The sequence below is a fragment of the Salminus brasiliensis genome, chromosome 5 (assembly GCF_030463535.1).
Source record: "Salminus brasiliensis chromosome 5, fSalBra1.hap2, whole genome shotgun sequence".
Classification (NCBI taxonomy): Eukaryota; Metazoa; Chordata; class Actinopteri; order Characiformes; family Bryconidae; genus Salminus; species Salminus brasiliensis.
Genome location: NC_132882.1, coordinates 41,725,080 through 41,751,162, shown reverse-complemented (window position 1 = coordinate 41,751,162; position 26,083 = coordinate 41,725,080). Strand labels below are relative to the sequence as shown.

General features: G+C 44.7%; 1 protein-coding gene across 1 annotated transcript in view; it reads left to right on the top strand.

Moving 5' to 3' along the window:
* The window catches only part of kcnn3 (potassium intermediate/small conductance calcium-activated channel, subfamily N, member 3), an 85,329-nt gene that overhangs the window by 50,868 nt on the left and 8,378 nt on the right, over positions 1-26,083 (top strand). The window contains exons 5-8 of the mRNA XM_072680436.1: positions 45-166; positions 3,269-3,410; positions 12,713-12,823; positions 24,448-24,575. Coding sequence (XP_072536537.1) covers positions 45-166; positions 3,269-3,410; positions 12,713-12,823; positions 24,448-24,575 — 503 coding nt within the window. The remainder of the gene's footprint in view (positions 1-44; positions 167-3,268; positions 3,411-12,712; positions 12,824-24,447; positions 24,576-26,083) is intronic.

The window sequence follows — 26,083 nt, the reverse complement described above, 5'->3', positions numbered from 1 at the left end:
GCGTGTGTGTGTGTGTGTGTGTGTGTGTGTATTTTTCTCACTAGGTGCACTTTAACACACGGTTTGTGATGAAGACCCTGATGACTATCTGCCCGGGCACAGTGCTGCTGGTCTTCAGCATCTCCCTGTGGATCATCGCGGCCTGGACCGTACGAGTGTGCGAGAGGTGAGAGACGGCCGAGGTGATGCGGAGAGATTGGGCGAGCAAGCGAGGCAGGGAGAGAGATGAAGAGATGAAGAGAGAGAGAGAGAGAGAGAGAGAGAGAGAGAGAGAGAGAAGGCTTTTAGTGCCGCCTATCACATTGCATTCCACTGCAACCACGAACGCATTCCAACTTGCCAGCCAATCCCGTGTCGCGCTTTCCCCATATTTCCCATGTTGCCGTTTAAAAAGGTCGCCGGCTGAATCAGGCCCCCAGGCCAAAGCGTGGGCGTCCCTGCCGGTGCCAGGGGTGTTGCCATGGCGACCGAGCGCTTGTTACACTGTAGGCGCATGAATTAGAAACAAGAGGATTCCCCGGGTCGAAGCAACGGGTGCGGGCGCAACCTGGCATATAGGCGGTGGCATGCAAAAGTTTGGGCACTGTGTTGCTGTGAACAGATCTGACCTGTTCGCTAAAGGCAAAATTTACACATTTCTTTCCCAGTTTTAAAGGAACATGCACCCATACTTAGTAACACCACCTTTGGCCAGGGTTGCAGCTTGTAAACAGCTGGTGTTTTAGCAGCTAAGACCGCAGAGGGCTTCTAGTTCTGTGAGATTCTTGGGTCATCTTGCTGCTCTGCTCTTTTTAGGTCATTCCACAGATGTTGGATGATGTTTATGTCAGGGGACTGTGAGAGAGCCAGTGTACAGTGCTGTAGAAGCTCCGCCCATTCATCTTCAGCTTTGTTGCAGATGATGTGATGTATGTTTGCTTCCAGAATTTGCTGGTATTTCATTGAATCCATTCTGGAATCCTTCCACCAGTGAAATGTTCCCTGTGCCACTGGCTGCAGCACAAACCCAAAGTATGATCGATCCACCACGGTGCTAACAGTTGGAAAGGTGTTCTTATCATGAAATTCTGCATTATGACATAACTAGATTCTGAGAAAAGGACCACTGTCCTGAACTCCTCCTCCTGGCCCTCAAGCCTCTTATATAACCCCGCTTTTCAGTTCAACTCTTCCCACCTCCACCCCGTCTGCTTCACCAAGCCAGAAATATTCCCCGAGTCCACCCTCCCGTCCCCTCTCAGGCATTTGAAATAATTAAATACACTAATCTTGCTTTAAATTCTGAATCTTTGCCATAAATAAATACACAGTATTTACATGTCGTATGGCAAACGTAGCGCATTCGCATTTTCGACATCCGCTTGAAGAGACACCTTGGCCAGACGTGTCTGCGGGGATGTGCTCTAATTTCAATAACCTCCCATCCCCAGTCAAGCTCCCTCCGTCCTGGAGGTGCTGTTGCCTGGGGAGGGGGGGCTTTGACGTGTTGCGCAGACTTAGGCCGGAACTCACAGGAAGACAGGATCAGAGCCCCCTTTGCTTTGTGACAGCTCATTCTTTCACTCTGGGACTGAAGATGAAAGAACAGCGTGCACCGTCTGTGTGAAAACAAATCAAGTAAAGTAAAGCCATGGGAGAATTGGGAAATGGAAAATTAAACAGCGTGGCGATATGATTCCCCATACTGACTTTCTACAACAAAAAAGAAAAAAGAAGCTAGCATTCAGTAGGGAATAAAGAGTAAACACAATCAGGGGTTCCCCTTCTCAGGGGAGTAGGGATGTTCCAGTATATGGACTCTTGTTTTGTACCTAATCCTTTTTACCCTCTTCTCTCGGAAGGTCCACCTACTAGTTTGGACCCCCCACATCACAGTGGGTTTTAAACTGGTCCCCAGACAGTGCAGATTTGTGCTCCAAGGTTTTTTGTGTAGCACCTTTTATACGCAGTGGCAATTCAAAGTGCCTTGCATTAACAGAAAAATGCAAATGATTTAAAAAGCTTAAAAAAGTAATAAAATAATAATAAAAATAAACAATAATAATGATAATAATAATAAGTTACCACTGGATAACACCCTGAAAAAAACCTTAAAAGGTAAGACTAGCACATGCTAGCATGGTTTTAAAAACCTCAGGAGTTCATAACAACAACAACAATAATAACAATAATTATTATAAAAATAGTTAGCATATAGTATATAATTAGTATTAGTATATTATACAACTACTATATATGCTACAGTTATTATGATATAATACACTTGTATATAATAGTAAATTTAAAATGATAATAATAATAATCATGGGCGCCGGGTGGTCCAGCTGACTTAGACACTGTCACTGGTTCGTATCCCGATCACACTGTTAGCCATCGGCAGCCGGGGCCTCGAGAGAGCGCAATTGGCCTTGCTCTCTCTAGGGTGGGTAGATGGTGCTCTCCCCCCACTTCCCCCCTCTAGTGCGGCGCTGGTGGTCACTGATGTCTGCTAACCGGTGCGTCAGAGCCGGGTATACGGCGCTTCCCTCCAGATGCGTTGGTTGCCTGGTGATGTCGCATCAGCGGCAGTTCGATGTAAGGTTCAATGTGAGGAATTCAGATTCAAATTACCACGCTGAATAGCAGCCAATCTCCAGCACCCTAAGTGTGGGAGATATTCGTACTTTGAGGTAACCAACCTCTAGCCTGTTAGTCAATCCTTGGGATATCAGTGCTAGCTAATATTTGAACAATAATCAATTAAATCAATTAAAATTACATCAATTTAAACTGAAATATTAGGATAAACCCAACCTAAAATTCTGAAACCTTCTGGAGATCCCCAAGGACTGGTTTGAGTACCACTGCCACTTTGAGAATGACAGCATCCCACCAAGCGCTGGGACGGTGCTTCCCCACATTAGGCCCAACTATGCAACCTATTAGAGAGAGAGAGCGAAGGCTGCTCTGGGCTACCTCTAGACACTAGTGTCGTGTAGCCTGCCATCAAATCCTGGATACAACAGCTATGTACACCATTGCTGAGTGTCTAAAGTTGTGGTCCTGATTCTTTTTAAAGTTTATCACAAAGAAAAAAAAACGTTGCTGTGTGATCGGCTACATTTCGGTCCGAGACCACCACCCCCCAACTCCGACATGGCACTGAGCCTTGACCCTTGAGCCTTGTATGTTAATTGTTAATGCACCATCAGAACTGCCTTTTGCTATAGCACTGTAAAGCTCTCTCTGTCTCTCTCTCTCTCTCTCTCTCTCTCTCTCTCTCTCACAGGTACCATGATGCTCAGGACGTGACCAGCAACTTCCTGGGAGCCATGTGGCTCATCTCCATCACCTTCCTCTCCATCGGCTACGGAGACATGGTGCCTCACACCTACTGTGGCAAAGGAGTGTGTCTGCTGACCGGCATTATGGTAAACACCCGTGCACAGACAGGCCGCTGATGTGTGTGTAAACTGCTAATGCAAATCTGCTGCGTCTGCCAACAGCCACAGTACTGTATACCCAGTGGATTGTGTGTGTTTGTCCGTCCAACTGGTGTGTGTGATCTGCAGCTATTCTGCGCTGCAAACCTCAACTTCAAATCCAACCACTGAACCCACTGAACCCAAAACTGCCCCTCATATCAAGGTTTTTCAGACTCAAGGCTCGACGTGGACTTGCACATACAAGGTTCAAGATTCAGCTTGGACTTGCATGCCAGAGACTCCAAACTCAGCTCGGATTCATATCCCAGACACTTTAGACTTAAGACTCAGACTCAAACCTCTGCAACTCAAGACTTAACTTGGACTTGTACCCTAAAGACATGAGACTTGACTTGGACTTAAACCTCAGAGACTTAAGACTTGGCTTGAAAATGCACCCAGAGATTCAAGACCTCTGATGGTTTGAGTCCAAATCAAGTCTGGAGTTTCTAAGGTGCAAGTCCAAGTTGGGTCTTGAGTCTCTGAGGTTTGAGTCTGAGTCTTAAGTCTTAAGTGTCTGGGATTTTAGTTCCAGCTGATTTTAGTCTTTCGGGTACGAGTCCGAGCTGAGTTTAGAGTCTCTGGGATGCAGTATTGAGTTGAGCCTTAAGTCCAAGTTGGGTCTTAAGTCTTTAGTTCGACTCGAGACTTAAGACGTGGCTTGAAACCGCACCCAGAGATTCAAGACTCAGCTTAGACTCAAACCTCTTGAGTCCAAATCAAGTCTGGAGTTTCTAAGGTGCAAGTCCAAGTTGGGTCTTGAGTCTTTCTAGTTCTAGCTGATTTTAGAGTGTTTTGGGTGCGAGCTGGGTTTAGAGTCTCTGGGATGCAATTCCGAGTTGAATATTGAGTCTCTGGGATGCAGGTTCAGTTTGAGTCTTGAGTCGTTTGAGTTTGAGTCCAAGTCGAGTCACAAGTCTTTGGGGTGCAAGCAAGACCCAAGACTTGACTCAGACTCCAAACTCAGAGACTCAAGACCCAACTTGACTTGCTCATGATTGCGCATTCCAGAGACTTGTGACTGAACTTAGACTCAAACTCCAACGACGCAAGACTCAAACTGAACCTGCGTCTCAGAGACTCAATATTCAACTCAGAATTGCATCCCAGAGACTCTAAACCCAGCTCGCACCCAAAACACTCTAAAATCAGCTAGAACTAGAACTGAAGACTCAAGACCCAACTTGGACTTGCACCTTAGAAACTCCAGACTTGATTTGGACTCAAGAGGTTTGAGTCTAAGCTGAGTCTTGAATCTCTGGGTGCGGTTTCAAGCCACGTCTTAAGTCTCGAGTCTTGAGTCTTAGAGGTTTGAGTCAGCATGAAGTCACCTGAAACCTGAACCTTAACTCACATTTGCAGTCAAAAGACTTGAGACTCGTACTACAGAGACTTCAGACGTGACTCAGACTCGTACCCCAGAGACCTGAGACTCGATCTGAAATCACACCCAGAGACTCGGGTCTCAAACCTCGTGGACTCGCAATCACTCACTGTGATTTTTAATTCTGTTAATATTACTGTAAAAATAAATCTTACACTACGATACTGTACATTTACAGTTCTTTACAGGACGCTGGGCTGCCAGATACACTTGCAGAGCATTTTTAAGGCATATTTAAATAGCCTCACCAGGAGTGTTTACGTATTCTTTTTCATTATTTGGAAAATTAAGAACTAGTTCTGTAAGGTATCAAAATAGTCCCATCAAATCCTGGTGAAATCTGAGATTTCATGGAAGACTGAATCATTTCCTGACTTGCAATCAAATCGGAACGAGGTCAGAGATTTTCACAGTGATTTACAAAGGACTGGCTCTCTCTCGCGCACTCTCTCTCTCGCACTCTCTCACTCTGACGGCCCCGTAAATGAACGATCGCACCCGTACACCTGCAAATGATCGTATAACACAATGCCTTCCCTGCTTTTTTCACCTTCCGCATGGATACATATATAAATACAAGTGCGCACACACAAACACACACCTTGACACAGACTCTCCACCCGACTCTGCCTAACTCCACACACACACACACACACACAGACCTACATAGATCAAAGAGAAACTACAACTCAGAAGGGTTGTGAAAAATTGTGTGTGTGTGTGTGTGTGTGTGTGTGTGTGTAAAAGTGTGTGTGTGTGTGTAAAAGTGTGTGTGTGTGTGTATGCACGATTCGGGGAGTGTGGCTACAGGGAAGAATAACATCTTGAGTGAATGCAAGAGAGACAGTGTGCGAGAGGTGTGCAGAGGCTGTAGAATGTGATTTCTTTCCTTGTTGAAAGTGATTGTAATGACTTTCTATAGGTGGAATTATGGGACTTGTTGCTATGACAACACTGAAGGCCAACTCTGTCGGAATATACCACTGCCCTGAGGGGACGGGGGATCTGAGTCGGTGGCGAGGCGGGGCTGGCTGGTGCTTGGATTTGGATGCCAGGAAGAGGGGGATGCCAGGGAAAACGGTTCTGTTCGCTAAGATGATGAACTCGGAGCGCTGCTCGGAGACCGCCAGTCCATCTCTGCCTGCCTTTCATGTCTCGTTCTCTCGCCCTCCTGTGTTCTCCGTTTTTCCCCCCGCCCAGCAGCGCTGCTGATGGAAATCTTAGAGCTTACAGACGTTCGATTTCTGCGATTACTACTAGAACATGACCCATTGCGTCATGGAATCACTAATTTCACCGCGATGTGATGTGCTTCAATCATTCTGGTACAGCTCAAGATCACGAAAGGTGCCAAAAATGCTAAAATGCCATGAAAAATGCCTATTTACCACCCTGTTATTTTACCTCAGAATGATACGCTGGGTTTCCTTGGCGGGCTTACGAGTCATTTGATGAGCTCTGCTCTGAGTGGCTGGATTACAGCACCGAAATGGCTCACAAGGGCCACGTAGCATAGCATAGCTTTGTCTTTAGTCCTCCTGTATCAAGAACACTGTAGTTACCTATTTTGTTGTTATTCCCGTCGGCATTTGGTAAAGAGATGGGGAAGCCGGTCGGGGAGCATGTAAGTGCATTCAGAACGCAGTTTGGATTGGGAATCTGATTTTATTTATGTTTAATTATTAGATTATTGATAAAACATGACGTTTGGAGGAGGTGATGTCCAGCGTGGGGGGGGGGGGGGGGGGGGTCGGCTATAAACTTCCCAGCACGCTTTATGACCCTGCTGATATATATACGTCCCGAAGCCTCAGTGAAGTACGGCCAATAATCCTCTCAGCTCTTCTGATTACCCGCTGGCTTGTTCTTGTGAGGTGGAGAGTCCAAAGCAGAGGGTTTGGACTCTCATAATCAACTGCATTATATGGCCAAAAGTTTGTGGACACTTGTTTAATGAATGTTTCTTCTAAGACCAAGGATAAATAACAAGGACTCTGCCCGCTCGCCCTTTTTGAGCAAGGCTGCGTACCACATTTTGGGACATTGCTGTGAGTCCTTATCATTACCCTTGATTTCAGAAGAAACAGGAAATGTTGCGTGTCCACAAACTTTTAGCCAGACAGTGTAGATAGATGAATGTGCGGTGGAGTGAACTTCTGGACTGGAGTAAGGCAGGTGGTCATGGCCGTGTCCTATAGAGCATAATTGGCCTCGCTCTCTCTGGGCCTCTCTGGTTTTCTGCAGTGACGGCCCTTTACTTTTTGAGGAAGGCTGCGTACTACTCATTGGAACAATGCTGTGAATCATTATTAGCCTTGATTTCAAAAGAAACAGAGAACAAGATAGTGTCCACAAACTTTTGGCCATGTACTGTAAAGGAATATGTGGTAGTGGTGGACTTCTGGACTGCAGAAATGAGGATTGCCAAAGTTCAATTTAATGTGCGTAGGGTCCATTCTACCAAATGGTCGTCTAAACTGTCTGGCCAAAAGTTTGTGGACACCTGCTTATTTAAGATCAAGGGTAATAACAAGGAGTCCTTAATATTAGCCTTGATTGCAGAAGAAACAGGGAATAAACCGGTGTCCACAAACTTTTGGCCAGACAGTTCCGGACTGCAGTAAGGCCGGGTTTCCAAAGTTCCATTTAAAGTGTGAGGGGTCTGCTGCGCTGCGATTGATGTGTGCCACGGCTCTAGGGGGAAAAGCTGTTAGCGTGTCTAGCTGTGCTGGCTTTGATGGTGAGTCCTCTACCAGAGGGAGGTGGTTGGAAGAGGTGATGTCCAGCGTAAGGGGGGTCGGCTATAAACTTCCCAGCACGCTTTATGACCCTGCTGATATATATACGTCCCGAAGCCTCGGTGAAGTACGGCCAATAATCCTCTCAGCTCTTCTGATTACCCGCTGGCTTGTTCTTGTGAGGTGGAGAGTCCAAAGCAGAGGGTTGTAGACAACGTGGAGCTGCACGCATGCATAATTCTAACTTACGGGGTTTAGCGTTGTAGTATTAAGGTTATCTACGCTTGTGCTGATGCATGGTCACGGCCGTGTCCTATAGAGCATAATTGGCCTCGCTCTCTCTCTGGGTGGGTAGTTCGGACCTCCATCTCCCCCATCACTCCCATTAGTGTAGTGTAGTTCGCGGAACTGTTCCCCTCCAAGCGTGTTGAGCTGTTTATTGACGTTGCATTAGCGGTAGTTCACCCTGCAAAATTTGTGATTGGTCACGGGACGACATGTGGGTCCTGCCGAATCTCACCTCCTGGGAGTGAGACCAGTGAATCTCAGTATTAGTCTTGATTTCAAAAGAAACAGAGAACAAGCAGGTGTCCACAAACTTTTGACCATGTACTGTAAAGGAATATGTGATAGTGGTGGACTTCTGGACTGCAGAAATGAGGATTGTGGAGGGTCCATTCCACCAAATTGTCGTCTACACTGTCTGGCCAAAAGTTTGTAGACACCTGCTTATTTAAGATCAAGGATAATAACAAGTCATTATTATACAAGGCCTTGATTGCAGAAGAAACAGGGAATAAACCGATGTCCACAAACACTACCTCGACATGTGGGTCCTGCCGAATCTCATGTACTGGGAGTGAGACCAGTGAATCTCAGTACCGATAACTGGTTAAGCTTTCACTGATTAAAACACTCTGAAGGACTGAAGGAGAACATGCTAAGCTAACTAGCTAATTTGTCACATGCCCATGTGTGCTTTAGATCAATGCACCTTTATGTAACTATGCATCAATTTGCCAGGTGGTTGCTATAGAGTTGCTTAGTTGCTTGGGTCTTCCAGGTATTTGCTATGGAGTTGGCGCTGCTAGGGTGTTGCTCGGTTTGGTCGTATGGTGTTTAGCATGCTATGTTGCCGTGATGTTGCGGTTGGTGTAGGCGGTTGCTATTGATGGGGTTGCCAGATTTCTGCTTGGTGGTTGCTATAGAGTTGCTTAGTGGTTGCTAGGCAGTTGCTTTGGTCTTTCAGGTATTTGCTATGGAGTTGGCGCTGCTAGGGTGTTGCTCGGTTTGGTCGTATGGTGTTTAGCATGCTATGTTGCCGTGATGTTGCGGTTGGTGTAGGCGATTGCTATTGATGGGGTTGCCAGATTTCTGCTTGGTGGTTGCTATAGAGTTGCTTAGTGGTTGCTAGGCAGTTGCTTTGGTCTTCCAGGTATTTGCTATGGAGTTGCCGCTGCTAGGGTGTTGCTCAGTTTGGTCGTATGGTGTTTAGCATGCTATGTTGCTGTGATGTTGCGGTTGGTGTAGGCGATTGCTATTGATGGGGTCGCCAGATTGTTGCTATGTGGTTGCTATGGTGTTGTGGTCTGCTGGTATGGTGTTGTGGTGTTTTAAGGTGGTCACTTTGATATCCCAGGTGGTTGATATGGTGTTGCTAGGTGGTTTGAAGGCAGTTGCATGGGTATCCCAGGGGGTTGCTAGGTAATAGCTAGATGGTTGCTATGGTGCTACAGCGTGCTGCCAGGTGGTTACTGTGGTTGGCTGTTCCATAAAAAAACATGCAGATGCAGAAACTGCACGTCTGATCAAAAAGCTGTATAGTCTGTTAAAAGTTTGAGGTCCTTGAGGAACTTTTGGAGGTTCTTCAATGTGAAACTGTGGAGGAACCTCTTAAGGTGCTTTGAGGAACCCTTAAGAAAAGGTTCCTCCACAGCTTCACATTGAAGAACCTGGAGAAATCAGGAGAATCCTTCACGGGCAGGCACTTCTTCATGGCACAGTATATATACAGAAAGGGCCTAGAAGGGTTTTCCGCATCATGATTTATTTACATGTCATATATATACGGACAAAGTGCTCCAGGAAAAGGGGCTTTTTGTTTTGCTTTCATATCTCTTTTCGATTATTGGTGGGAGAGCTTCTGTACGTGCACTACAAGTGGCTTCCAAAGCTCCTCCATTAGTCAGCCAGGCGGACACGTGAACACAAACATGCAAGCACAGGAATACAGGCCTCCAAGTGTTCAGAGTGTACCCATGCACTGCATACCCACTTTTTAATCCGAATTCGCGTCCTGTCAGTTTGGTGACCTCATTACCACCCCCTCTGTTGCTCTGTCGCTTTCTCTTGTCTCTCCAGACATGCTTTTCTTTCCCCGTTTTCTCCCTCAGGCGGTAACGTTCTCCTTTTTTCTCTAGAATCCTAAAAGAAAGGATTTCCCCGTTGGATTTTTGACCACTCTTCTTGGGATAGGGGTTTAGTGTTAACCTGCTCTGTCCATTCCACAACCACCTCTGATGTGAATTTGGGGTCACTGTCTCGTTTGAACATCCCATTGTGTTCAAGTTTCAACCTCTTTCAGCTCTGGGGGTCTTCAAATCTGGACTTTGGACGTCTGTCAGCCAATAAAGTCTGTTGACCACAGGCACCAAGAGGTTGCTGGACAGGAAGCGTAAACCGGTAATGTTAAAGGGCACCGATGTTGAGTTTTATGAAGAGATAACTACGCCAGCATGATCTCATGAAGTTTACCTGAATATGCAAACCACTGGTATACCTCAAGATCAAAAAGGCTACAGATAATCGCTTAAAAGTTCTAGGAAGACCAGTTCAGAACAGTTTAGATGAAGATTAACTTCTGCCTCCGTGATGGAAAGAGGAAAGTGTGGGGAAGAGAACGAACTGCTCATGTTCCAGAGCAAACCACCTCATCTATAAAGCATGCAACATGGGCACGTCTGGCTGCCAGAGGAACCGCATCATTCATCTTTATTGATGATGTGACTGATAGCAGAAGCTGCAGGATGAATCCCAAAGCGAGCAGAGGCGTCTTAATCACTCTGATCCAACCAGATGCCTCAGACCTTAGTGGATGGTGCAGCACTTCATCTGGCAGTAGGACAATGAGACAAAAACAAGGTGGACAAAGTTTGCTTCTTTGGCCTAGCTGTCACTGGAGCTGTAAGGCCTACGTGGTGACCGGGATTTTCCACTTCTTGGTCAATATCATCAACATATCATCAACATAAAGACTTGTGTGAATGACGCCATGGCATAACCACATTTGGTTCCTTAAAGTCTCAATCTCTTGTCTTGTCTCTCAAGACTTGATTACTGCAACTCCCTTCTGGCTGGTCTCCCTGTGTACCATCAGGCCCTTGAAACTTATCCAGAATGCAGCAGCACTGGTCGTCTTCAACGCTTCTAAGTTTAGCCATGTCACTTCACTGCTGCGTTCTCTCTTCACTGGCTTCCTGTAGCTGCTGCCCGCATCAGATTCAAAACCCTGATGCTGGCCTACAAAGCCAAGACTGGACCAGCCAGCCCCTCCGTACTTGATGCCAAAGGTCAAAAGCCAACCTGCACCAAGAGCCCTTCTAGCTTCAGGTACGGCTCGGCTCAGCCCGCCATCCCTTAAGTTCCACGGAAGACGGAAGCGTCCAGGCTTTTTTCTCTCCTGGCACTGAAGTGGTGGAATGAACTTCCCCTGGGTGTTCGAACAGCAGAGTCTCTCGCTGTCTTCAACCCCCGACTGAAGACCCTCCTCTTCTGAGAATACTTGGGCGAAGAGTAGAGTATTATGGTCTCCATATTGACTTGTGTTTAGTAGTATCTAAACTTAGAGGCATCTCTGATTTTTTTTTATCTATTCAAACTAGATAAGGTTATTCACAAGAAATGTCGGCTCCAATCTGCTCAAAACCAAATAAATAAGCCACATAAGTCTGGGGGTTCTGTTCTGTGGAGCGATGTGGAAACAATCCATAGGACCTTTTTTGGGGCCTGTCTGGGCCTGGATCAGCGGTACGTCTAGAGGAGGAAGAGTGAAGCGTACACTGAAAAGAACGTCCTACATTGCCTACAGTGAAGCATGGTGGTGGCTTGGTGATGCTCTAGGACTGCTTTGCTCCCTCTGGCGCTGGAAACCCACAGCATGTGGAGGAAGGGCAAGATGGAATCAATCCAGTGTCAGGAAATCCTAGGAGACGTAGAAAACGTCATGCCTTCTGTGAGAAAGCTGAAGCTTGAGCGTCATTAGGCTTTCCAACATGACAACGATTCCAAGTCCACCATGGCTTGGTTTCAGGAAAGGTCCTGGAAGATCCTGGAAAAGTGGACGTCTTGAACCCCATAGAAAATCTTTGGTGGGATTTTGAAGAAGGCGCTTGCAGCAGCAAACCCAAGAACATAAGTGAACTTAAGATTCCTCATAAACGCTGCCAGGAGCTGTTGTCTGGCTATGCATTACTTTCCCAGCAGGTCATGAGAGCTAAATGGTTCTCTGCTAAGTACTAAAGACGTTTGTCACGAAGGGGCTGAATAATCCTTGTGTGTCCTTTTGTAAGGGTTCTCCACTCCAATAGATCCCTTCAGATCCATCCAGAATAGCTGTATGACCAATTGCTGCACGTCTAAGCAACACATTTTGACAGACCAGAGTACTTTTGCCTGTGTTCATAGGTAACACTGTATCATACAGTGTCTGAAACCACATAACCTATTCTACCTAGTCTATTAGGCATGGTTTGAGCAGAGTGTGTGATGGTTCAGGGCTGCACTTTGCACAATAACCAGGCTAGGCTGATTTTGCTTCCACTACAAAATTGTGCTTCCAGGGTCACATTATGCAGATCTTGGTCCCTGTGATGCAAAAAGCAAGTGCACTTCTACACTGATTCTTTCTGTCAACTCTCCCTGCCTTCTCTCTCTCTCTCCGTTCTCTTTCTTTCCCTTCCTTTTCTGTCTGTGTCCTCTGTCTACGACCTCTGTCAAGAAAAATCAGAAGCCCTCCCTGCTGCTCCTTCCTTTGGACATATTCTCTTCCTTGCTGACTCTTGTCCTTTGTTCATTTCTCATCAGTCTCTCTCTTTCTCTCTCTCTCTCTCTCTCTCTCTCTGTTTCAGGGGGCGGGCTGCACAGCGTTGGTTGTTGCCGTGGTAGCGAGGAAGCTGGAGTTGACCAAGGCCGAGAAGCATGTGCACAACTTCATGATGGACACGCAACTCACCAAACGGGTACATACTCACATATTAGCATCACACTAGGCTGAGTAGTCCATCAGATAGTAGATGTGTGATCCGTCCACATACTTTTGGAATTTGATATTTCCCGTCCCAGTCCACCCCCCCCCCACCTCCCCAGGTTTAGTCATGCAGTTCCTCATGACTAACCAAGACTCCTCCTATCACACGATGCTCTCAGTGATGGGAGGGTGAAGCCTGGCATGCAGTTCCTTCAAGTCATAAAAAGTAGAGGCAAATGTATATTTCCGAACATTTGCTAAGGCAACAGCACTGGACTGCTGAACACGCTTGGAGGAGAACACTAACTGCTAATTCTCTAAGGTTACTTATCAGACACTCAAGCTGGCTCATAATATCGCGCTTAGGCCCTGATCACTCGGCCTCGTAATCCAATCATAAGTGGTTAGCACAAAGTACAGGCGTGTCTGGAGGACACACTGTGTCTTGAGGATGGCTGCGGCATCACCAGGGATCAAACTTCAATCCCCATATGATAAGGTCAACGCTTAGACAGTTGCGCCACTCGGAAAAAAGTTAAAGACGGCAGCAAAACAACTCTAAAGGCTTCCAAATGTAGGTAATAATCTGAGAAAAAGTTGCACAGTATGTCAGTCAACAAGTAAAACTAGGAGCTGGTCGAGTACCCTTCTCAGATGCCTCCTACCGATCTAACACAACAGCTAACCACTACATGGTCTGATGCTGACGAGGACTCTTTGTTGTCAACACAAGGTTTTTCTCCAGACTGGATGGCGCACCAACGTCTTAGTTTACAATGAAATATGTTCTTATTGTTTATGGGCCAAGCTAATAATAGCTAGAACCAAGTTACCTTATACTGTCTGTTGGTCATGCAGGTGGACAAGCTCAGTCATACTGGTTGAATAGCTTGGTCAGGTTGGTAAACCAGCTGAATCGTTAAACTCAAATAAAAACGTGGCCCGGATCTGAGCTGAGCTGGTCAACCAGCTCAACTAGCTTAACCAGCTTAAGCTGGCCAGTCCGTGTAGAACATTGCCCTCCAGTGCACTAGTGAAAATAAAGGTGGTACAAGTGGTACTGTGGCAATGCCATAGGGGAACCACATTCAGAACCCTGCTTGTAATAGAAATGTATGAATGTGAAGAATCTTCTAGAGGGCTAAAGGACCATGACTTGATGTGAAGTTTTTCAGGAATGGTTCTTCATGGAGCCAAAATAGGTTCTTCTATGGCATCATTCAAAGATCCATGTGTTGCACCTTTATTTTTTATTTACTATTATTATTTTTACCCATTTTTTCTCCCCAATGTTTAACATAGCCAATTACCCAACCCACCCATCGCATGGAAAGCTCCCAACACTGGGAGGGTCTTCTCCAACACATGCACAACCAGCCACCCCCTCTTTTTTTGCATTGCCGTCAATGCAATGTCACTGGGCAACCAACACTCAACAGAGGAAAGCCACGGGTACCCAGCTCTGTTGCTTCGGCTAACAGATGCCCGTGCCAACCAGATTCACACCGAAGCTATATGTTGTGAGAGAAAGAGCCACCCACAGAAGACAAACCAAGGCTCTGGCTGCTGATGGCAAGCAGCATGAGGAGCACCTTGATTTTTAAAAAATGCACTTTCTGTGAGGGTGGGAGGTGCTGTTTTACACCCCGCTAATCATTGAGGTATAAATTTCAGCTACTTGGCTCATGCATTATCCTCGTAGCTCCAGAGAAGAACTAAAGAAGCACGGTTCAGGCACCAACAGCACTGACTCTGAGCTGATGGGCTGCTTTTGGGCTAAGCGGGCCACTGTGTGCAAATCAGATTAGAACTATCCCTTTAAACAGAACACCCTCTCACGCTTGCGAAGGCACGTCTCGCCGCCCATGAGCACCGGGAGCTGTGTGTGCGCATCCGATCCAGCTCGTGAAGTGATGTGTTGTGAAGACAACAGTCCAAACCGATCTTTCAGCTGGATCATGGCATTGCATAACAGCCGCTAGTGCTGCTCTCGCTCGCTCTCCTCCCTTCTTGTCTCCCTCCCTTTCTCCCTCTCTCTAGGTCCTTTTCAATTTTTCATGCATTTGAAAGTCCCAAGTTTCAAAAATAGCTCCCCCTATCAAATATGTAGGCTATATCATGGCCGCTCTGTAGACGGCGAGGAGAGCCGGTGATCAATAATTACAAAAAAAAAAAAAAGCCACGGAAGTGCTCCTGGGCGGGCGGCGGAACACTCCTCGAGAGGGAGTGCTAAATGCCTTAAATACCCTCAAAGTGAAAGGCGGGTGGGTGGGGGCATATGGAAGTCGAACAGACAGCTATATATATAGTCTCATACGCTATATGTCCAAATGTTTGTGGACACCCCTTCTAGCACCAATTGCAACTGCACACAGACACACAGTGGCACTCTCTAGGAACCTATTTGCACCTTGCTGCCTAATGCCAGGCGTGTCCCCCCAGCACTGAGCTGTGAAGCAGTGGAGAGCTGTATTCTATGGAATGATTGTTGATGCTCCATCCAATACTTTTAAGGGAGTCAGGGCTGATGAGCGGGGGCGATTATCCAACATCCTGATCTCACTAATGCTCTTGTCGCTGAATGCAATCAAATTCTCACTGCAAATCGAATAGAAATCTAATAGAAAGCCAGCCAACATGCTCCTGCGGGAGCACTCACATGGGTAAAATCCATGGTGTGGAATCATTAAGGAGAAAGAACACACTGGTGAGCTCATTAATCACAAAGAGACTGGTATGCGTATGCCAAGCATACCACCTTTCACATCTGTGAAACATGGTGGTGGGGGTGCCACAGGTACTGACGCACTTATCTTTACTGCTGGAGGCAGTAGCACACTGGCTTTTCGGGGTGTACACCACATCACATCACATGAGAATGACCCACCACCCAAATAATACCTACCTGCTCTGTGGCGGTCAGTCCTGTGGGGACTTTGTGTCCCGGTGCCAGTTTTAAATATATGTCACATATATCCGAATGACATAGATCATATTTCCTTATTGGGGGGGGGGGGGGAGATTGGAGCGAAGGAGCGGGAATTCCGGAAAAGTTATTATCCTACATTCTTCCGAGCCAGTCCGGTGGATTAACGCAGAGAGTGTGTGTTGAGTGGGAGATCGATACATGGTGCGTAGTGTTTCTGCGCTCCACCACTTCATAGCATCGAGTCCACCGCTACTATGGTTACGAGCATCCATAAAAAAAAAAGCACAAAAAAAAAGAGCTGGAACTTTGAATAATGGAATGATTACCTCACGGACCTGTTGCCGTGGAGACGCAGAGGCACTGTGTGTTTACCTTGAACTGCATGACAAAATGGTGGGTGTTTCCTTCCTCTCGTCTCTCAGCGATCGGCGAGGACAGAGAGCTCGTGAGATCAGCTCGCACCGAGCCTCAGAGCCTGAAACAGCTCGGGTTTGACAGGGATCGGAGCCTGCGTGCAGTCTGGAAAACAGGCCAGCATCCCGGCAGTCAGACCTAGAACAAACTGGTTCGGTCTCCCGTAAGCATCTGGGCACCACCACGCTGATTCTCTACCAGTTGGGATGACCTTAAGACTTCAGGGGCTCTCGGGAAGTTGGGCCCAGTCAGGTTACCCCCATACTGTCTGCGTTACAAATATAAAAGGGGCTCTGCTTTGAGTGGAGCAGCTGTCTAAGTGTTGATAGGCCCTATAAACAGGAGATTGCCGGTTCGATCTCCGGTGATTTCACAGCTATCCGTGGGCGGCAGTCCCAGAGAGCATAACTGACTTCACTCACTCTGGGTGGGTAGGATGGCCCTCCCTCTCCGCCTTGCAATCAGGGTGATGCTAGCCAGTGTGGATGTCTGTAATTTGGCATAATTGACAGTTAACATCCTTCCCCCCGAGCACGTTCAGATGCCCAATGACGTTGCTTTAAAGGCAGTTAAAAAAGAAGTGGTGGACCTTGCAATGGAGGAAGCACATGCTGGTCCTACACTGGTAGTACTGTGTGATACGGGAGTCCTGACTAGTGTCTGGGAATTCAATTTTTCCAGAAATTTCCAATGAATAATGAACACCTGTAACATAGTACACTGGGTGTAATACGGACAGGAGGACTGCCAAGGATTTTGAGCACCACGAAAAGCTATTACACTGGGCTGGACAGCTCTAACGGTTCTGCCAAAATACATCTTTTAGGCCCTCTGTCAGTCACGGGCCCTTAGAATCGTTCTAACCCCCCTTCAGCACCCCTGATTACGTACGGATTACGCAGCAGGATTTCAGGAGTTCTTACATGATTCTGGAAAATTTTAAACAACCGTACAAGCAGGATACAGCAAATTTGAGTGGTCGAGTGGTTTGAGTGGTTTATTGCATTACCTCAATTATATGCTGTGGTGTATTTGGCCTTACAGCCCCAAAACCAAGAACCCTACAAACAATGCAAATGTTTGGTTCAGTCTTTAACATTGGTATTTAGTTCTGTTTAAAATGAACTGCTTCCACATGCAAGTTGTTCTCCCATACGTATCGCCAGCATGTGTGTTTACAGACTTTCCAATAATAGTGACACATTACAAAGAAGAAATGCCAATAAAACCATAAATTTCATAATTTGAGAAAAGCCTACATTTGGTATTTTGCCTCTTAAATATAGAAAAAGAAACATTTCAGTTCCTCAGATTCATAAATGACTTATTCGTTTCATCATAGTAGTTTTGATTAATCAAAAGTAGTAGCTGAATGTATTTAGTAAATAATTACAGTAGTTACTAAATGTATAATAGTAAAAATATATATATATTTAATAAACTGAATGTATAATTTAGCAGAAGTGTACAGAAAAATGTACTTACAGTGGTTACTGGGTAAATTATATTAACTAATGATTGAAAGTAATATCTAATGTTTTTATAGTAGTAATTGAATATTTTACAGTAGTTTACAGTAGTAGTAAATTTACAATAGTTACTGAAAAATTAAAGTAAAATTAAAGTATTATATAAATTATAATAGTTAAGAAAATAATTTAAGTAATTACTAGATGTATAGTAGTTATTGAATAATTTATGGTAGTTACTGAAAAGATTAAGTAGTAATTTTATTATTATTATTATTATTATTATAAAACTATGAAATTAAAGTAATTACTACATTTATAGTAGTTTTTGAATACCTTACAGTATTTACTGAATAAATTACAATACTTAATGAATTATTGTAAATAATTACTAAATAATGCATAGTAGTAGTGAAATCATTTTTGCAGTTACAGAATCATTTATGACAGTTAAAGATTTTACAGTAGTTTCTGAATAAATTATAGTAGTTAAGGAATAATTTAAAGTTGTTACTGAATAATTCATAGCAGCCATGTTTTACAGTTACTAAATAATTAATAGTTATTGTTTGATTTATTGTTTAATTTAATAATTTCAGTTACTTCTAACTGAATAGTTTTTGGATCAATAACTATTATTCAGTCAATAAATATTCTTTTTTTTTTAACTGCTAAAAACTATTCAGTTACTAGATCATTAATAGTAACTGATTGATTTATGGCAACTGAATAATTCATAGCAGTTACTTTTAATAGTTTACCTTATCTTTTATAGTAGTAACTGAAGAGTTTTTAGCAGTTACTAAATAATTAATAGCAGGTATTGAATTATTTATAGTAGTTATTAATTCATAGTAGTTTTTAAATAGTTTGTAATAGTGCCTAAATAATATATCATAGTCACTGAATAATGTATAGTAGTTACAGAAATGTAGAACCGAGTGTTTTTAATTCAGTGATGTGCAAATTCACTGATGTATAATGAATAACGGGTCATTTCCTGTTGATCTGACACTCTCATCTCCTTACGGGGAGTAGCGAGGTCCCTGCTGTGAGTTATTTTTGTACTGAACCATCTTGATCAAGCAATTTCTTTGTCTTGTATCCCTTATTGTTTCATTTTAGAATGAGCTTTCTTTATTTAGTGCTTGTGTAATCTGACTGAACCCATTAAACAGGCATCCAGAGTAAAACAGCAGCGGAGGGTAAACACGGCTTATGTACAGACTTATTCTGATTCAAATGATGCATTTCATTCAGCAGCGTTCGCAGCTACATACGACGTGATATAAGTACGTTTGCCTTGTCGGCTTTTGTCCGCGGTCTTGTTACAGTAAAGTAGTATTATTCTTGAAAGGCAGAGACGTGACTCACAGCCTGATTCAGCTGGAAGCCGACTGTGATCAAATGAAACAAACAACAATTTCAAACACAGAATGGAAAAGGAATCTATAGAAGTGCTGTCATTTTTGCCAGTGTACACAGTACCAGTCAAAAGTCTAGACACGTCTGCTTGAGTGTGTGCTGATAATCGTCTTAAAACCATGACCATATTTTTGTTTTTTAGAAAAGAGGACACTGGGGACACAAAGGTATCCACCCTGGTTAGAATGGCATGGCCCAAGGTGTAAACTGAACAGAACTAGGCTATTTATTGGTTTTGCTAAATGAGTAAATGTGTATGTATGAATGTTCATTAACATTAATATGTAACTGTAGCTTCCACCCTCACACATACACACTGCCCCGGTCCTAATGCTTAGGCCTAATTGAACCCCCCCAGCCACGAAATCCTGGCTATGATGGATACCTGTGTCCCCCCAGTTTCCTCACTTCTGAAAACAGAAATATGTTTTAGCACACATTTAAGATGCTCAGAACCTGGTCCAAACTGTTGACTGATCCTATTCAAGATATATTGTACTGCCAAAAAAATGACAGTACTCTGTTACTGCTAAATAATATATAATATATAATATTAGACTCCCATGAGGAGAACTTTGGAGATGTTTTAATGACCCACTACTTTTTAAAAATGTAGTATTGAAAAATGTATTTATTGAAATATTTGTATTTTACTGAGTGAATAAAACACTTACTGACAGAATTGAAAGACCTTTGCATTAGTAACATTGTTCAATCCAGCCACCATCATGTGTTGACGTTCATCACTGCTAGGCCTGGCACAGTCATTTTTTTTGGACGATATATTGTCCTAGAAATAAGTGTGATAAATGATAGTGTCATTTTAACACCATTTATGTCACTGATATAAGGATAATATAATGGCATAATAATGCAATTCGTTATTGTATAATATTAATTATTAAGAACATTCAGACATTAGGACTGTACTTTGAATATATGCTCAAATAACATAATAAATAAATAATAATTAAAAAAATTAGTTTAAATGAAGTTGACATCCGGTTCATTAACCTTAATGGTCTCTCCCTGCTAAGTCCACACAACGGGCAATAACAAGGTCAGAAAGGTCATATATTGTGATACGTCCATAACAGAATTATCGAGAGAGGCTTAATTACAGTATATGTTTGTCTGAGTATTGAATCAGAATTTGAATGGTGATCTGCTGAATGGTCGGTCGTCAATAAATTTGAAGGATCTCTTTTGCAAGGCTTAGAAACAGCAGGTTTGTTCGTATTTAATGTATTTTCCTGAAATTTGGACAAGGAATCCAGAGACAGTCATGAATATAGTAGGGAATCATAAGATATCATCGCAGACATTCTGACCAGCCTAACGGAATGAATTTTGGGGGCACGGACTTCAGTTTAAATACTTTTTAAATAAATAACTACATTTTTTTCAGAAGACAGACAGAAACAGTGAGGTCGATGTCTGGGTGTGAATTTTTTAAACGCAGTGAAACATACTTTTCAGCAGCCAACAAGGTCTCGACAAGCCTCTGTGTATCTTTTTTAAGTCTGCTGGAAAAGCATCCCAGGTGGCTGCTCATGAAACTGCTTGAGAGAATGCCAAGACTGTGTAAAGCTCCAGTCGAAGGAGGGGGGCTACCTTGAAGAAACTTATAATCTGAAATACGGCTTGTTTCATCACTTTCATGTCTTCAATGTTATTGTAAAAAAAGACAGTTAGCTAGTTAATATATTAGTTCATTATCTAGTTAGCTCGGGTGACCATACATCCTCTTTTTGGAATCTGGGTCAGGGTTTCTAAATTGTGTTTCTTGTCAAAGTTTGCTTCTACAGTCATCACACATTCTGTGTGCAAATTTTTACATCTTTAAACGCGTCTGTTTAAGCCCCGTCTTCTCAGCACCACTATTGGTCTACATGTACCTGCAGCTACAATAAACAATGCTTAAATGCGTAAGCCCCGCCTCCTCATCGCCACTATTGGTCTATATGTACCTGCAGCTACAATAAACAATGCTTAAATGCTTAAGCCCCGCCTCCTCATCGCCACTATTGGTCTATATGTACCTGCAGCTACAATAAACAATGCTTAAATGCTTAAGCCCCGCCTCCTCATCGCCACTATTGGTCTATAGGTACCTGCAGCTACAATAAACAATGCTTAAATTCTTAAGCCCGCCTTCTCACTGCCACTATTGGTCTACATGTACCTGTAGCTACAATAAACAATGCTTAAATGCTTAAGCCCCACCTTCTCAGCGCCACTATTGGTCTGCATGTACCTGCAGCTACATCACATAATGCTCAAAATTCTTACAGCCCACCTTCTCAGCGCCACTATTGGTCTACATGTACCTGTAGCTACAATAAACATTGCTTAAATGCTTAAGCCCCACCTTCTCAGCGCCACTATTGGTCTACATGTACCCGCAGCTACACCAACTAATGCTCAAAATGCTTGGGCCCCGCCTTCTCACCGCCATTATTGGTCTACATGTACCCACAGCTACACCAACTAATGCTCAAAATGCTTGGGCCCTGCCTTCTCACCGCCATTATTGGTCTACATGTACCCACAGCTACACCAACTAATGCGCAAAATGCTTGGGCCCCGCCTTCTCACCGCCACTATTGGTCTACATGTACCTGCAGCTACAATAAACAATGCTTAAAATTCTTAAGCTCCGTCTTTGTATCTGTAGCTACACAACTATTGGTCCACTATGTTCACATCACTACTGATTGACCACAGCCTAAAAACGGCCAAATGTTAATTTCTAGTAGCTGGGTTTGTCATTACTCTGGGTCAGGAGTGGGCAACGGGGGCCGGAGTCCAGCACAGTTTACTAATTTCCCTGCTCCAACAGACCTTCTAAATCTGTCAGTTAACAGGTGAGTTGAGTCAGGTGTGCTTGAGGTGGGAAAACACAAAACAGTGCCGGAATCCAGCCTCCAGGACTGGAATTGCACTCCTCCGTTCTAGGCCTGCTGGAAGTACTGGATTTATCACTGACTGCGAATGTTAGAGCAGTGGCAGCCCTGTGCTCGGACTATTTACTGAGTATAGGTTCATGTCTGTTGTGAGCTTCAGGTGAAACAGATGGAATGTCTTTCACAGTTGTTCATTGCCTGTGTTTAGCCTAGAACAGCTGAATAAGGTCAATGTGCTTCAGAGTTTGCTTAGCATACTGTGAGCCTACAGCGTGGTGCATATTGGAAAACAAATTCATTATTCCATTCATAGAACAATTACGCCGGGGCCGCTGTCTAGATGCTTTGAGGGACGGCTCCTCCTGAGTATCTGCTAATATGGACCTGATGATTCTGCAATCTCTCTCTCTCTCTCACTCTCAAATGAAACTTGTGTCGCGGTCAGGGGCAGATCTCTCACACTCGTTTTATTAAAAACACTGACCTCCGCTAATTAATCAAAACGCTGCCGTGCTAAATCTGGAGCAAGAAAGCACGCCTGCCTTCATGCTGCCCGATGGCCGGAGGTGCGGCGTCAAATCAGCAGCTTATTAAAACCGGGAAGGCTCTGTCCTCACCATGCCGCAGACGGAGGATGGTAATTGTTCTTCCCTCACGAATGGTGGCCCTTTGAAGTCTCTTCATTCAATTTTCCCCCAAATTGATTTTCGCTCTCGTTTCAGGCCCCCTTTTCCCCACCTTTGTCTCACGTTGTACGTACGAGTGGTGAAGCCTCATGTCAGCGGCACTGCGTTAGCAAAGACACCATGAATTCAAGCTGTTGGTGCCATTTTCTGACCCTACCCTCTGTGAGCCTTAGTCGAAATCAAGGTTCGTCAGACCAGGCTACGTTTCCCTAGTTTGTGCTGCCCAGTTTTGGTAAGCCTGTGCAGCCCCCCTGCAGCCTCAGCTTTCTGTTCTTGGCTGACAGAAGTGGAGAAACCTGACATGGTCTTCAGCTGTTGTAGCCTATCCGCCTCAAGGGGTGGTTACGGGGTTACTGGTGGCGTAACAGATCACAGAGCCTGTGGTTATTTCTTTATTTTGCAATCAAGCCCTCATGCTGCCCCATTTTTCCATTTTCCCACCTTTTTCCCCTCATTTTGTGTCTCGTGCCACATGTAAGAGTTGCAAAGCTTTAGTGCCAAAGGCATCATGTCAGTGGCACTGCGTTAGCAAAGACACGACCAGGGTAGAGAGACTCAAATCAGCCTTGACATTTGACTCGAACCACTAGTCATGTTTTCACAGTTTCTTACAGACCGCCACCCCCCCCAAACCCCCACCCTCACTCAGTTGCTTTCATAATGAATGAAACTGCCATGCTGGATATCACAGCTGTGAAAGGCTCCTGCCCTCTGGGAATTCTGGCTCGATATGGCTGATCTGCTTTTATCTGCCGAGGGGAGGCGGATGGGTAAAAAGATCTGCTGCAGACATGATCGGTGAGCAAATCTGCTCCCTTGAACTCTAAAAAGGTTCTTTTCCTCACGAGGCTCTTTTCAGAGCGAAATAACCTACAGGAGTTTCTTGCTAAATAATTCAGAACAGTTACTAAACAATAACGCATTTGGGACCTTCGAAGCACGTATTGGGGGATTTCTAGACACCTTAAACACTGCCATGGAACTGAATTCAGGGGCAAAATGCGCATTACACACACCGTACACACTCCTCTCGGCTGACCCAGACAGAAATGCTCCTCGTCACCCAGCCTGTAAGGGTAGCCCAACTGGGAACCAGAACATTTTGTCCTTGGGTTCTATGTTGGGCCCACATATGGATGCCCAGCATAATTGGTTATGGGACCTGGAGGGGTTACACATGGGCCCCATCTACACCTGCGTTGTACAATGCATATGGGGCCTATATGAGATGTGCTCATTTGGGAAGCCCACTCAGAGCCCATGCCCACCTGGAACCTACCACATGAGCATATTGGCTGGGAATGGACTTTGTCAACACTCTTGATCATAAAAGACAACCCAGGAGCCTTCCAGCCAATATGCTTGTGTGGGGCTTACATGGGTGGAACATGGGCTTGGTAGGTTCCAGCTGGGCATGTGCTCTGAGAGGGCTTGAACATGTGTTCTTACTGGGACCCAGTTGGGCTTCTCAAAAATACAGCCCATCCTAATCTCACATAGGTCCCATCTAAAATCACATGATTTCCCAGATTGCCTTTTTCATGAGGCCTGTTTTCATGAGGCCATTTTTATGTTGCGTCAAGGTTTCGCCATGTAAGGCTTTACAGGCTATGACTAACACCTCAGTAATAAGCGTAGACGTTGAGGAGTTAGCCTTGAGGGACACCTTCGCCCAAGAGGTGCTGTGTTTTTGGCTTTGTGAATGTTTGTACCAGTGTCACGTGGGAGCATGGAGGCCACACTGGGACTGCTGCTAATGCTATTGTTGTGCCGACTTGTCCCCGCAGATAAAGAATGCGGCGGCCAACGTTCTCCGGGAGACCTGGCTCATCTACAAACACACAAAGCTGATGAAGAAGATCGACCACTCCCGCGTCCGCAAGCACCAGAGGAAGTTCCTGCAAGCCATCCACCAGTGAGTGCAGCAGATACACAGCCTATACGTATGCAATGCAGTACGTTAGCGGCGTCCGGCTCTGGTCCTGGAATGTTGCTGTCCAAAACGGTTTGGCCATTTTTCTGCTTAAATACATCTTATTCAGTGCCTCAGTTCCCAGGGTTTACTTTTGGCGGCTTAGTTTAGCCATGTTTAAACTCCCTCCCTGCGTGGAGGCTGTACTTTAGCTTGGCTGGCTCTCTCTAGCTGTGAGTTGTTTATCTGCTTCCGAATGGTGCTACATTACAGCCACCAAGAGGGAGATTAAAATAACAGCAGTGTGAATTATGTGACTTAGGCCCGCAACTCAGTAATCAAAAGAAAATTTGCTTTTATAGCACAAAAACAGTCTTCAGGTTTACTCTGTAATTCCTCTGTGATGTTGCCATGGCAATACGGGAAAGCGATGAAAAGCACGTCCTACTCTAATCTGTTTATCTACATAAAAAATCTGTTGCATTTTACCCCTCACTAGGTTATGCCCCGCTCTCCGCTATCATTATGTGCGGCCGGAAACACACTGTAGGTTTGATAGAGCATGGAAATCACACTGTTCTAGACTTCTGTGTTTTCCAATTGCATTTCCCCTATCTCCAGTCCACATAAGACACTTTGTTTGAAGGCTCTTATAGTCCTGCTAGAATGTTTGACCTGAAAAGTCCTTAACCTAGATGAATAGTCTGAAGAAGGATGGGGACCTCTAGAATGATCCTTTCTTAATACGAAAAACGCAAAGAACAGACTTGTGTTCTCGGGACGAAGGGTTCCAGGTGAGGCCACTGCTTTCCAAAAAGAACACTGTGGCCTATCTGAAGTGAATGTACACTGCATCCCAACCTCATCTCAACCACTAAGCATGGGAGTAAAAGTATTAGGTCTTGGAGCTGCCCTGATGCCTATTCTTGATGGATCTATGAATTCTGGATTGTACCGGAAAATTCTACTGAAGAATGACTGGGTATCTGTCTGAGAGCTGATGCTTAACCGTAAGTGGGTCATGCAACAAGACGATGACCCAAGAAAATGTGTAGTCTAGATGCTAGCAGCACCGAAAACACATGCATGCCAGTGACAAACTATGCTTTAAAGTACACTAACAATAGATTCCATTTTGACCTTCAGATGTACCTAAACTCAATAGGTAGCAGCAGACAATATAACTTTACAGCCATGACCACCACCAGCTGCTTAACCGTGTCGCAGGCACTGGCTTGCTCATTCACAGCTTTAGTTATGGCCATCTGGACTTTAAAACGTCCAGAGAGTGCTGTGCACCAGTTGTGTGGAGTGTTTTTTGTCCACAGCGGTTAGCTAGCCTGACCTAGCCAAGCCCTCAGGTGCCTGAGTGCATTGGCTTAGCTCCTGCCAGCTAATTGTCAGTCCATTGGCACCTACAAGGCAGCAGGACCTAACACCATGCCTGTTTGAGAAGGCCATGTGGATTAGCCTAGCCTACTGTGAGATTTAGCACCGTTTAGTAGCAGCGG